Source organism: Rissa tridactyla, chromosome 3 (genome assembly GCF_028500815.1).
Source record: "Rissa tridactyla isolate bRisTri1 chromosome 3, bRisTri1.patW.cur.20221130, whole genome shotgun sequence".
NCBI classification, from domain to species: domain Eukaryota; kingdom Metazoa; phylum Chordata; class Aves; order Charadriiformes; family Laridae; genus Rissa; species Rissa tridactyla.
Window position 1 is genome coordinate 110329847 of NC_071468.1, and position 13222 is coordinate 110343068.

Genomic DNA, 13222 nt, shown 5'->3' on the forward strand with positions numbered 1-13222 from the left:
TCACACATGAGCACCGCTCCCAGCAGGAGCAATGCCTTATCTTCTGAACTGGAACAGCGCTCCTCCTGTTTTATCACAGATACAGCTACCTTGATTTTTTTTCAAGGTAGTATTTCATCTTAGAAATTCATTACAAAAAGATCAAACTCTTTCCGTCACACGAAATGGCCTTGCTTTCCCAGAACAGTATTTCCACAAACAAAAAATATGGAAATTAAAATCACAAGTAGGATCTGTTTCATCAAAGTATTAGCTGCATTTCTGTGAGGCTGACAATCACCTTTTTAACATGTCAGGAATTATATGCGTAATTCTCTTTAATGGATGTTACAAATGTTCATCCCACACTGAAAAAAGATCACAGTTGGTATGAGTAATAACTTTTTTTCTTGAACATAAACAGTTCCCCTCCAGCCCTGTACGTATCCTCCAACATCAATGTAACCACAGCTGTCAAGGCAGCCTCACCTCTTTCTATGTATATTTTAGCTTTAATTTTTTCCCATGCTTTCACTTAGTGGACCTTTTTTTTTTTTAAGGGGCCTAAACCTGTTCTCCAATTTTGTGGGCAAATTCATTGCAATAACAGATCTCAGTGTTTAGACATCTTTAAACATTATTATTAGCGTGAAAGAAATTAGAGACCTACATCAAGATCTGGAGGTTTGGGTTTGTTTTTTTTTTAATTGAAAGCGAATTTCAAATCACAGTTTCCCTCATTCAAGGATCTCCAAACACTTTACATAGTTAAATGAGTTCTTGTGGCCTCCTTTTGTACAGGCAGTAGCAGTCCCCCTTCCAACACCTTTGAGAGAGTCTCAGCAGTCCCCTGCTGCGTGTACCTGGTCAGGGAAACACGAGGGCGAGGACGCAGGAGCTCAGCGCAAAGGCATGTTGGTGGGCTGGGGCTGGAGGGGCACATGTCCCCTCTGGTCCCCAGGACACTGCTGTGGAGAAGCATCCCATGGCCCCTCAGAAATGAAGCACCCCTGTCCCCGCAGTGAAGCAGAATCATAGAATCATAGAATGTGTTGGGTTGGAAGGGACCTTTAAAGGTCATCTAGTCCAACCCCCCTGCAGTAAGCAGGGACATCTTCAACTAGATCAGGTTGCTCAGAGCCTCATCAAGCCTGGCCTTGAATGTCTCCAGGGATGGGGCCTCCACCACCCCTCTGGGCAACCTGTGCCAGTGTCTCACCACCCTCATTGTAAAGTACTCAATGTCCCCTCTGAGTTGAAGCACCCATGTCCCCTCAGTGAAGCGCCCAATATCTCCTCTGTGGTGAAGTACTCATGTTCCTTCAATGAAGTGCCCGATGTCCCCTCTGAGGTGAAGCCCATATCCCCTCACTGAAGCACCCATGTCCCCTCAGTGAAGTTCACAGTGTCCCCTCTGAGGTGAAGCACCTCTGTCCCTCACTGAAGCGCCCCGTGTCCCCTTGAAGCACCCATGTCCCCTCAGTGAGGTGCCCAATGCCCCCTCTGAGATGAAGTACCCATGTCCCCTCACTGAAGTGCCCCATGTCCCCTCTGAGGTGAAGCACCCATGTCCTCTCACTGAAGGGCCCCATGTCCCCTTGAAGCACCCATGTCCCCTCACTGAGGTTCTCATTATCACCTCTGAGGTGAAGCACCTATGCGCCTCACTGAAGTGCCCTGTGTCCCCTTGAAGCACCCATGTCCCGTCAGTAAAGTGCATAATGTTGCCTCAGTGAAGTGCCCAATGTCTCCTAGTCACCTCTAAATTGAAGCACTCACGTCCCCTAACTGAACGGCCCCATGCCCCCTTGAAAGGCCCGTATCTCCTCAGTGAACTTCACAATATCCCCTCTGAGGTGAAGCACCCACGTCCCTTCAGTAAAACGCCCCACGTCCCCTCAGAGGGGAAGCACCCCGTGCCACCCCGGCGGCGCCGCATCCATGTCCCCTCAGAGGGGACGGGCCCCGTGCCCCCGCCGTGCCTTGCTCTCCCGCCGGGGCCCGGGCGGGCCCTCTGGCCACCGCGGTGGGCCTGTGGCCACCCCAAGAGGCACCGGGGTCCCTCAGCGCCTCCCAGCCGTGCCGCCATGAGCTCTCCGGCGAGGGGAGATGGGGGAATGGGACAAAACCCAGGGGCACCCACGGCAGAGCGGGAGATGGCGGCCCCCCAACCGGGGACAGGCTTGACAGGGATAGCCAGGCCGGGAACGCCAGGCCCCGCGGCCGGCCCGGAACGCAAGTGCCAGGGCTGCCGTTTCCAGGCCGGCCCGCAGTGCCGGCGCTCGGCGCAGTTGCCATGGTGTTGGGCCCCGGGGGCGGCTGCCGGCATGGACGAGGAGGCCACGGTGGGGGCCAAGCGGCGCAGGGAAGCGGTGGGGGCGGCTGGTTTCGCTGGGCCGGAGGGAGGTGGCGGAGCGCGGCCGTGTGGGATGCGCTTCCCCGCCGGGCGTGCGGTGGCTGCGGGCTGTGGGGCGGGGAGGGGACTGGCGGCAAAGCGGAGGCGCCGCTGGGCCCCGCCCGGCCCGGCCTGGGGGCGGCGGGCGAGGCCCTACCCGGACCCCTTGTTCGGTGCGTGGCGGCCGGTGCTTTGTCCCGGCCGAGGGCCGGCGAGGGGCCGCGGGTGAGGCGCCGGCCGACCCCCCCCCCCCCCCCCCCCCGGACCGGAAGGGGGCAGCCGGTCCCCAGCGCAGCCCTGTTGGGGGCTGCTGAAAAACGTTTTATTTTAATCTGTTGGTTTCCCTTTTTTCCCTCCCTCCTCTGGTTTCTCTGGGAAGTCTCCCTTGCGCCCGTCTTCACCGGCTCGTGCATGCTTTCTTCCACTCATGTTTCTTCAGGTTCTAGAAACGTATTTTTGCTTTAATTTCCCGCTCTCTACTTCTTGTCTCTGCTTTCGTTTCTGATGGATGTTGGTTCTTTTAAGCTATGTCATGTGTGCCAGGTGTGCATTATTATTCCCCTTGTACTAATGTTCACATACACAAGAGCTGATGCTTGCCAGCTAAAATCATTTGTTCACACTTATCTATGACTGATAGCAATGATTACTTGTTATCAACCAGAGCTAACGCAAAGGGCATAAATATTATCCTCAGTGAATAATCTCAAAAACTTTGCAGTCACCTAGTAATAGTGCCATTTGTTTTGCTTGAGCACGTGTGAAACTCTATTATAATTTTTTTTTCCTTTTAGAGAGATTTTAATGAACGCTGTGCCCAATGTTCAGAAGTGAACTGGGGTCTCACTGATGGAGGCAGACTTTATTGCAGATCTTGCCACAATGTTACTGAGGTAAAAAAAAAAAGGTTTATTTTGATTTTCTTGGGTTTATTTTTAGAAAATATTAGATTTCCTCCTTGATATTAGGAGTTGAAGGCAGTATAGTGATTTTTCTCTTTTCATGCTTGACTTGACACTGTATAAAACTAATGTTCCTTGAAATCACAATTTAAAATGAGCCATTTTAAGATGCTGTGTTGCTGTGTCTGTGGTGCTGGCATACTGTCTAGATGCCTTAGAGGTATTGCTGCGCTTCAGTACAGTACCAATGCAGGCAAACCCTGACGCATATAATTCTCTATTTTTGCAATTTCTGAATGAAAAGTCTCCCTTTAGTTTAGGAAATATAAACAAGTTCCCCCGTTATGTTTTATGATAGGGCTATTTATGCCAGTTACACCTGGCTTTTTTCTTGCTAAGATATATTCCTGTTTTGCAGAGAACTACAGACGTTGTAAACTCTGATTTTGTTTGTAATTCAAGAATCCAGACAATCTCCAAAGGTTTAAAAAAGCAGGAAAAAACTGGTATGTATGAGTTTCCTTCTGTATTTTGCATAAGAGTATCTGTTCAGCCAGGGTTCACCTAGCCCATTATGTCTTTGACAATGGACAAAGGCAGATAGCTAGGAAAGACTGTAAAAATAAGAACAAAATACACTCCCCAAATGCGGTCGGAACCTTCAGTGGTCACCTTTGGTGAATTCCTGAGCCACAGGTGACCTCTGTGAGCCTGGTGGTGGTTTTTTTTGCATTGAACCGAACTTATTGCCACTTTGATTTGTGGAAACCAGTACTCACTGAAGATACCAGTGGCATGCATTCAGGTGTGGTGATCCCTTTGTTCCTTCCTTGTGATGGCTATCACAAAACCAGAAAAGTTGTTTGTCATTGTACATGAGATATGATGGTGGTCCAGCTCTTAGAATGTCAGTCTGGCTTGCATTACAGGTACTTGGCCCTGTAACCTACACGCAAGCCTACATCGAAGAGATTTCATGCAGTTATAATAGCTAAACCAATGTTATGTCTTTTATCCAGCGTCACTTCTATACTTGTAATTTCGTGAGTTTAATTTCAGAGGAATAGCAGTCATTACATATGATGATATGTGCACTGTGTTATGGCAAGGCTGCTGCTGGAGCTATGTATGTGTTCTGTGATGGCTGGGTAGATGTTTTACTGTTTGTGGCCTCTTTCAAAAAGCAAAAATGCATTACAGTGCATTACAAAGCATGGGGTTAGCTTTGTCTCTGATACGCTGACCTATCTTTGCTCTACTGTGGAGGCAGTGGAGCACTACATTCCTTTCAAAAGAACAATTGTGGGGAAATGAAGGAAGGAATAAAAAGGGGAACAACCTTAACACCTCCACTTGCCTGTATTGTTCCTAAAGTCTGAGCTGTGTACCACTTCATGCGTTTTACTTCTCCTTTTAGGGAAGTCATTAGCCATCTTCTTCATTAGCCAGACTTCTTAAGAAAGAAATCCTTAGCTTCATACAGTCCCTTCTGTGAGTGCAGTTACACTATGCTATGGCAACTTATTTTTATGCATTTATAGGAGTAAGCTCTATCTGTGGTTAACTGTTAAAGCCAGTGTCATTGAAGCAGGACAGAAACTTAGGGCAGATAACTCCTAAATTGTTGAGATGTGTTGTGTGATTGGAAGAAAAGATAGTGAAGAACAGGTGGGGAGGGAATGAAGAGGAAGTTGAGAAATGCTGAGAAAATGTCTCAAACCTAATCCAGCAGAAAAGGAGAAAGGAGTAGTAAATATAGAGAGGCAAGGGTGAAAAGTAAATGTAGAGTGGTCTGAGGGATAATGAATAAACTGGAGAAGGCCAAGTCTATGAAATTCGTGTAGTGCTGAGCTTTGCTAGAAGCTCTGAATATCTTGAGAAAGTTTCTTTCATTTAAATGTGTATAATTCTGTGGGAGAGAATGGTGAAGAACGTGGTGATATTGGTTGATTTTTGCCTGACTCACCACCACAATGTGTTCCAGTTTTCTATGCTGGGGATGGGAAAGAAATGATCATATTTCATTTTTTAATGATGGGTTTGCACTTATTTTAAAACTGGTCACTTAACTCTCCACTCAATTACAAATGCTACACTAGAAATTACAGTGAAATATATTATTCTTGGGAAATATGTGGAGAGAAGTGCTTGTTCAGTAGCTTTTCCTCTTGATCAACACTGTGAGTAAATGGAAATTAATGGAGTATTCAGTGTAGATCCTAGAGCATAGACCAGCTAAAATTATTTAATAGGGGGACACGTCTCTGTCCTGATACCAAGAGAACTGAATATTAAGTGGAAATAAATGTGCATAAGGTTAAAAAAAACCACCCAGAACAGTGCAAACAAAAAAAACATACTTTTTTTTTTAACTTAGATGGAGGCTGTGAATGGTATGTTTGTGAAGGCTTTCAGCTCGTACTCAAGAAACAAGCTGAAGCTTTAGAAGCATTAGGAGTATGTCCACAAATGAAGGTATGTAGATGTCGCTGTGAGTTGTATACACTGTGCCTGTGTTACAGGAGGCGTTATTTTAAAAGATTCTAATTTTTAAAGTGAATTTAACAACTCCACGTCTAAAAACACTAAGCATATGAAAAGAAACTTAGTTTCTCTGGTAATTTTAAAACATAGTTTATAAATCACAGTTAATAAAATTAGAGCTGGAACATTATTCACATTCCTGAGTTATAAATTACGCTCTGTTCTCTCAGCAATTAATGATCTTGTGAACTTTGCACTAATCTCTATCCATTTGTATTTATCAGGATGAAGTTTTGTGCAATTTTTGGAGGCGTTACCTTCAGAAGACCAAACAGGCATATTGCAACACATCAGCTGGAGAAACTGTCAAAGCATTATCAGTAAGTGAAAAGCTCAAATCCCATGAGATGTTTGGTATCTTTCTAAAAAGCAACAACAGAAACCTTATTTTTTCAAGCTCCATATTTAGCTTGTATTAATGTGACTTCAGTATGAAGGATGTCTTCTAAACAGGGTTCCCTGTGTCCATTTTGTTGTTCGTTTTTTTCCTGTTTTGAGAGACAAACACTTCTCCGAGTATGGAAAACTGCTTATTTAAAAATATTGCTTTGTCTTGGCTTAGATGGTCAGTAGATAGAGCAGAAATTAGAATACAAAATACATCGTCAGCTACCATCCTTCCTGCCTGCTCTCTTGAAGTTACTTATTTCATCAAGCTTTGATTCTTTGTATTGCCAAATTTTTGGTCATTGTAGCAGACTGAAATGCAATGTAATCACTAGAGGTCTTTTTATCTTGAGAAATCCTTTAACAATACATTTTTGCAGGGTTTTCTTACATACCAGTGATTCATAGAGAAAGTAAAAATGTGAACAGTTTGAGTTTAAACTTCATTTACTGTTGTTCTTGCATCTATCATGCTTTATTTGGTTTCTTCAGATTGAAACAGTAACTAACAGTAGTGAATGCAATGACTGATTTACAAAACCCAGGTATGCGATAGCAGTACTGATGTGGACAGTGAACCGGAGACACCAAGCCCTCTTCAGTTGTTGTCTCTGTCTGAAAGTGAGGGGGATCTGCAGACTGATAGCAGCTTTGCCTCATCAATTAGCAAGGTCTCAGGTAGGAGCAACGAACTGAGCTATCTGGAAAACATTTTTGTATAGTTTTTTAAATAAATATATATAAAGTGTATTCATGTACAATGAATTGGAGGAACCGGTTGGAAAGTGTAAACTTTTTATGTCCTGTTTGCCAATAGAGTACTTTATATTCTACCAGAAATAGAAGACTTCCCCCCCCCACCCCTACCCAAAGAGATTAAAATTGAACAGGACCTGGAAATACAATGGGAAATGCAGAAGGAAGTTCTCTATTTTGTAATAAGGTTGCTCCGTGCCTCCTATTTGGAGTGTGAGAAAATTGCTATCATATTTGCAAAACTAGGTATTCACAAACACAGCAGCTTTAAAGAATAAGCACTTGTTTAGCTAACAGCAGCGCTGTCAGTCGTGACTTGGATGTTAAAAAACATGAGTTTGTTCTTTTGGCATTTGTTTTGTTGTTGGGTTTTTTTCCCATCTCATAGATATATTTAGCTTTCTAATTTTTTTCTTGCAATATTTTTGGTACTTCTGTATCTTTTGTCTCTGCATTTTTTTTACTACTTTCCCTATAACCCCTTCTGTCAAAAATCTTCTTTTAGCATTCCATCGGTTTCTCCTTTCTGTTCGCAATATCAACTTGAAAATACTTAAAATGTTTAGCATTCTGTAATTAAAATGTTATAGAAAAAGGGAGTGTTTGGTGTTACTGGGCAAGTGTAATGCCAGACAATGCTGCAATGTCTGATATTGGAAATATATTTCAAGGCATGTTTGAAAGCTTTTTTTTTCTATTTTAAACTTCTGATGTTTTTTCTTTTTTGCTTTATTCTTTGCTTGCCTTTTCCTTCTTTGTCTGTTTCAGTGTTTCTTTTCCCCCTGTTATGTACTCTCCTCTTTATGTCACATTTCTGTTCTTCTGTGATATTGCCTGTCTATCCTCAGAAGAATGCAGTCTTGTTTATTCATGTTTTTCTCTTTATTTCATAAAGTTCAGAAATGGTAATAGAATGAGAAACTTGATCTGCAGCAATTAAAAAAAAATTTAAAAAAATCCAAACATAATTAGAGAGGGGGGAAAAAGGTGCAAAAATGGTTACAAAAACTTTTGTGAATATGAGTACCTTTCATCCTTATATTTTAAAATGACAAAATTTTCAGGTAGAGAGTAACTATGTTTGCACATGTAGCAGATCTTGGGTGTTACACATATATATTATATGAAGAGGAAAGAATTGAGTGAAAAATTTCTAGTGAAAATATTCCATTGAATTTTCTTCCCCTTTTTGACATTTGGAGGAGCTCCTTTCTTCCTTGATACTTGTTCCTTTTATAGTTATATTTCTCAGAGTTTTAGAACAGCTGGATAGTCTTAAGATAGGCCATAATTTATTGTGTTCTTGGTCTATTGTTTCAGAGACTGAATTCAGCTTTAAGCAGTCATACCAATTTTACTAAAAGCACTTGAAATGGATAAAGAGTTCAGCAACACTAAAAGTACATTTTGTTGAAATCAGACAGACACGGGAATTATTTTGTGTATTGAAATTTAACAGAAGTAATACTAGATGTGTTCTAGTTGATTATAAATTCTTGTGAAGGTTCATAGGTTTCCTTCTCAGTGCTGTCTTTACCGAGCTCTTATTGCTACAGGCTGGAAACCTCAACACCCTTTTTTTCCTAAGGGGCTTGTCCAGCGTGCAAGCTTTTTTTTTTGTTATTTTGGTGTAGCGATAACAGCAAATTCCACCAAGTATAGCACTGAGATGTTGCTAGAGAAGCCTATTAAATCTTAAATTATTATACGCGTGTAACTGTGTGTTGTCAAGCCTTGCATAACCTGGAAGAAATAAAAGGAAATTGAGTGCCATCATTAAGGCCACAAATATAATGAGGATTATTTTAAATGTGAAATTAATAATGAAGCTTCAGTTGTGAAGCTGCCTTTAAGCACAGGTATCCATGTAAAAGGTGAAACTGTTGACTAAAAGGATTAACTGATGTTCCTGCTTTTGTTCCCTTGCGCACCTCTACGTGATAGACCTCTCAGGGTGCTGTCACCTAGACCTTGTCTTAGTCTGTACCAGGCGTGTGTTTGAGACGGTTCTTTGAACCTCTTGCTGTGTCCCTAGTGCTACCGGCCACCGTTTTAGGAGCCGGTAGGTGGCATCAAAGGCCAATTCTGGCTCAGGAACACGGTATGTGCAATGTCTGTCTTCATACTGCCTGTCGGTGGGCACTGGACCTCTACCTACCGCTGGCCGCTGTCGCCCTACAGGGTTGGCTGTCACCTGCCAGCATAACCATAGAGCTGCCAAGCTCTCTGAACTGTTAAACTGTTTTTTTGCAGGCTGCTTGCCATGGCTCTGCAGCTCCCAGGCTGCGGATCCAGCCCTTGCTGTTCCTGTCTGAACAGGTGAACAGTCTGTGGGGAAACAGAGTCAGAAAATCTCCGCAGAATCAGTGCTGATATTTTGTCCTGGCGTGCTTTAAATACAAAACATTTTCATTCCTCCTAGCTGGGTCAGGATCTAGGGAAGAGGGGCTTTTCTTTTTTTCTTCCTCCTTCCCTGAATTCCCAGGTTTCACTGCTGAAAAAGTTCCTAACTCATAAATCACTCCCCTAAATTAAATTTCTTATTGCTGCTTCTCTTAGTTTTCAGTGATTCATCTCCATAAGGAAATTTTTTTCTTTGTGGTTGGTTTGTGGGTTTTTTCCTACCTTCTTTACCATTTGCTATATTTTTATTCTGAAGGTGGGTTTTCTTCATTGAATGTAGATATGTTGTTTTAAAAGAATACTTACATTTCCACAGTTAGAGATTTTATGGAGGATGGTTACATACCTTAACCTCACTAAAATTTCTGCAGTGTAAATCATGTTCTCATTGAAGTCCTGACTGTGAAGTTTAAAACTCTTTATTTTAATCCCCAACTCCGAGGCATTGTTTTAAGCACATCAAATTTTCCCTTGTTTCCCCACTGTTCCCTTATCTCTCAAATGGAAAATAGCATTTCCAGATTGTAAGTATGTTAGTTTTATGTTGCATAGGAATTAGCGTCCTTCTAGAACTCCAGGTTTAAGTGTAGTTTCCAACAAAATGCCTGTTTTGATGGGTACTAGAGTGAGTTTTGTCTCTTCGTGTGATCCAATGTCTTAGTGAAATGAAGTAGCAGTTTATGAAACAGGTTGTCGTCTCATATCTTGGTAGATGAATAAATTAGAGATCAGCTGTTTAGTAGAAAAGTACACAAACTACCTAACTACTCAACGTGGTGATTTCAAAATGTCACTAGTTGCTGAACAAAGGTTTCTTTATCTTGTTTTCTGTATAGCATGGATTGTGTGTGTACCATATCAATTACTATTTTTTCTTTTCTGTTTTTAACGTAAACCCAAGAAAGCACCTCTGTGTGCTCTGGATCGGTAGATGGTAGCTTGTATTTAATGAAGAACCGAAAGGAGAAACTGAGGATGACAATGCCAATGACCCTTTCATTTTGTTACATGGCGTTACTCTGGTTGAGAGAACCAATGACATTATCTGATCTCTTAAGGTACGAATAGTCTCTAGTGAAATATTTGTGGCTTTCATAAATAAAACCTTTTTTTTTAAACTAGATCTATACTATTGCCCTCCTAATAATCTGCCCAGAAATAGTGAGAAGTTCTTTCTATTTAGTTGTCTTATCTTTTCTTTGACATAACAATTTGTGCTGCTGCTTCTGGAGAATATTCTCTGCTGTTGCTTGCAACGAATCTCAAAGACCTGTAAGGGAGACGGTTTTGGAGATAAAGAAGTTTTTATCCTTCTCCTTCAAACCTTCTTAAGATCCAGTGGAGGTGTGTATGGTCACACTTCTGCTATTTTTGCTGTTGTCAGCATGCCAGAATTAAATGAGTAAACATTCTCCAGGACTTACATCAGTGTCGTCGTACAAACAATAGCAGGGGTATATAGTGATCTGAAAGGTAGCTAAGTTGCTTCACGCAATGGCGTTGGGCACAGAAATTAATACAGGAAGTCCTTTTTTGCCTTCATGTCTTTGTATCTGTAATTATTAGAGTTCAGAATAATACAGCTTTTAATGTAGTAGAGATAAAATGTTCTAATAGTAGGGTTTGATGCTAAATGGAGTCCGTCAAACTATTGCTGACAATGCAGTTCCCTTCACCCCTCTACAGGGCTATAAACACATTCCTTATTTACTTCCAAGCCTGTCAGTGTTTAAGAGGCATTTGGACAATGCCCTTAACAACATGCTTTAACTTTTGGTCAGCCCTGAAGTGGTCAGGCAGTTGGGATAGATGATGGTTGTAGGTCTCTTCCAACTGAAATATTCCAGTCTACTTAAGGAATGAAAAATAATTCAACCTTTCTTGCTAGCAATAAATATTTTAAATCAGGCCCAAATAGTTTAAATTAAGGAATTCTTAGATCTTCCTCGGAAGGCCTTTTGTATATCGATAACTGCTTTTTAACAAGTGTTGAAATACTGGGCATTTCTAAAAGGATGGAGGGGAAAAAATGTTACCCTGACAAAATCTAAGGAACAGAAAGACACAAGTAACTGTGCTTTGGCAATTCAAATTGCAAACTTGGACAAAATAAAGGAAAAACTGATTCAAAATTCAGTTGATAGGGCAGATTTCAATTCTTTAATTTTTATTTTTCAAGTATGTAACCTGTGAGCTAAAAGGCAAGGCAACGAGTACATCATGCCCCACCTGTGGTGCGTGTAACTAGTATTGCTGCTGAAAACGTGATGAATGCAAGGGAAGCCGACCCCAGAGCCTGATCTCTCCCCCCTGGAGTGCCAGCTTCCACCTGCACTTTTCTAGCTTTGTACAAACTTTCTGAGAAGGATGGGTATTGAAGAACGCCCTTTTGCAAGTACTTTTCAAAAAGGGGAGGTTTGTACATCTCAAAGTACAGTAGTTAATACTAACTAATTTGTTTCTATGCAAAACAATGTTTAACCCTTTGATTTAACTTTAGGGGGTGGCTGTTGCCTTCATCAGTCAGAATTGCACAAACCATTGCATATTTGCATAACTGGATAAGCTGTTGTTGCATAAAAGATGCTTGTAAAATGTTCAGCAAAATGCCACAGTATTCAGAATTCAACACAGAAGTATTTATTGAATGGATTAAGAAATAGTAGAACTCAAAAGTAGTTTTCAATAGCAAGATTTATTACTGACCAGTATGTTCCTAAGGGAATTCTATAGGAATCAGAACTACCATTGTATACTCTGTATTTTTGTCAATGATTAGAAAATAAATATATAAATAGTGCCTAATAATGCTTGTATATGGCAAAAATCCAAGTAGTAAATTACAATTGCTGAGACAGAGCAAGTGGGTCACAGTAAAGAATTCTTGCTTAGCCCATCCTGTTTGGAGAGAAAAATGAATAATTAAATGAATAATTAAACATCTATTTTTGGGTTACTGTATCTTGGAAACTGTTACTGGAAAGCCTGTGGGGTCATATGAGGCAAATACATCCTCACAAGTTCCTGTCTTAGTGTGATGGTGTGGTTTAAAAAAAACCCAAAACTGTTGAAGTCAACAGTTAAGAGGAAAGGTTGATTGTGGTGTTTGCATATTATGGTATATTACTGATTTGGCACTTGAAAAATCCTTAAGAGATGAGCACGTTTGCTTGAAAGGATTTAGAGGAAACATGAAAACAGCAAAAACAGCTGGAAAAGGGGAGACAAAAAGTCAAGTAGTAAGCGTAGCACAGAAAGGCATGATCAGAAACTGATAATTGGAAGTTGAAATAAGATTATTTGAATGAGAAGATATCATTTAATTAGGTACAATTTATGGGTGTAATACTTTTGAAAGTGGGTAAATTGGAATGATTCAGTGACTTCAAATGCACTGAAAATATGAACTGAATTAAATGCAGAAAGTGATGTTTAAAAGAATGTAATTTGTATTGCAAAGTTTTACCATGATACGATAGTTGTATAAGACTGTAATTACATTATCATGTTTCCCCTCCCTACCCTTAAGGTCTTTGCCTTTCACAAGTTTGATGAAGAAGGGGAAAGAATTTTAAATTGCATGTACTACCATAAAATTCTTGTTTTCTAACTTCTGAATATTTAAGTTTAAAAAAATCAGACAACGTTCACAGTTTTGCATGCATTAAGATACACAGATCAAAATAGCGACAGACCAGAGATGAAAACTATGCAGAGAAAACATTAAGTATTCAGCATTACCTTTTAAATCTTTATAGGCAAATTGTTTTATTTAAACCAGCTGAATTACAGTTGTACTTAAAGTTCTGCCTTTTTTTTTTTTTTTCTCAGTTTGGTTTTCTCCCTACCCTGAAGT

The 13222-nt window shown here is 41.0% G+C and overlaps 1 protein-coding gene across 6 annotated transcripts in view; it reads left to right on the forward strand.

The window, feature by feature from the left end:
- Positions 1-2253: 2253 nt before the first annotated feature.
- TAF1B (TATA-box binding protein associated factor, RNA polymerase I subunit B) overlaps positions 2254-13222 on the forward strand; it is a 60838-nt gene continuing 49869 nt past the window's right edge. For all 6 annotated transcript variants that reach the window (XM_054195903.1, XM_054195902.1, XM_054195907.1 and 3 more), the window contains exons 1-7: positions 2254-2324; positions 3169-3267; positions 3695-3782; positions 5654-5751; positions 6045-6140; positions 6753-6885; positions 10268-10424. In XM_054195903.1, coding sequence (XP_054051878.1) covers positions 2307-2324; positions 3169-3267; positions 3695-3782; positions 5654-5751; positions 6045-6140; positions 6753-6885; positions 10268-10424 — 689 coding nt within the window. In that variant the 5' untranslated portion in view covers positions 2254-2306. The remainder of the gene's footprint in view (positions 2325-3168; positions 3268-3694; positions 3783-5653; positions 5752-6044; positions 6141-6752; positions 6886-10267; positions 10425-13222) is intronic.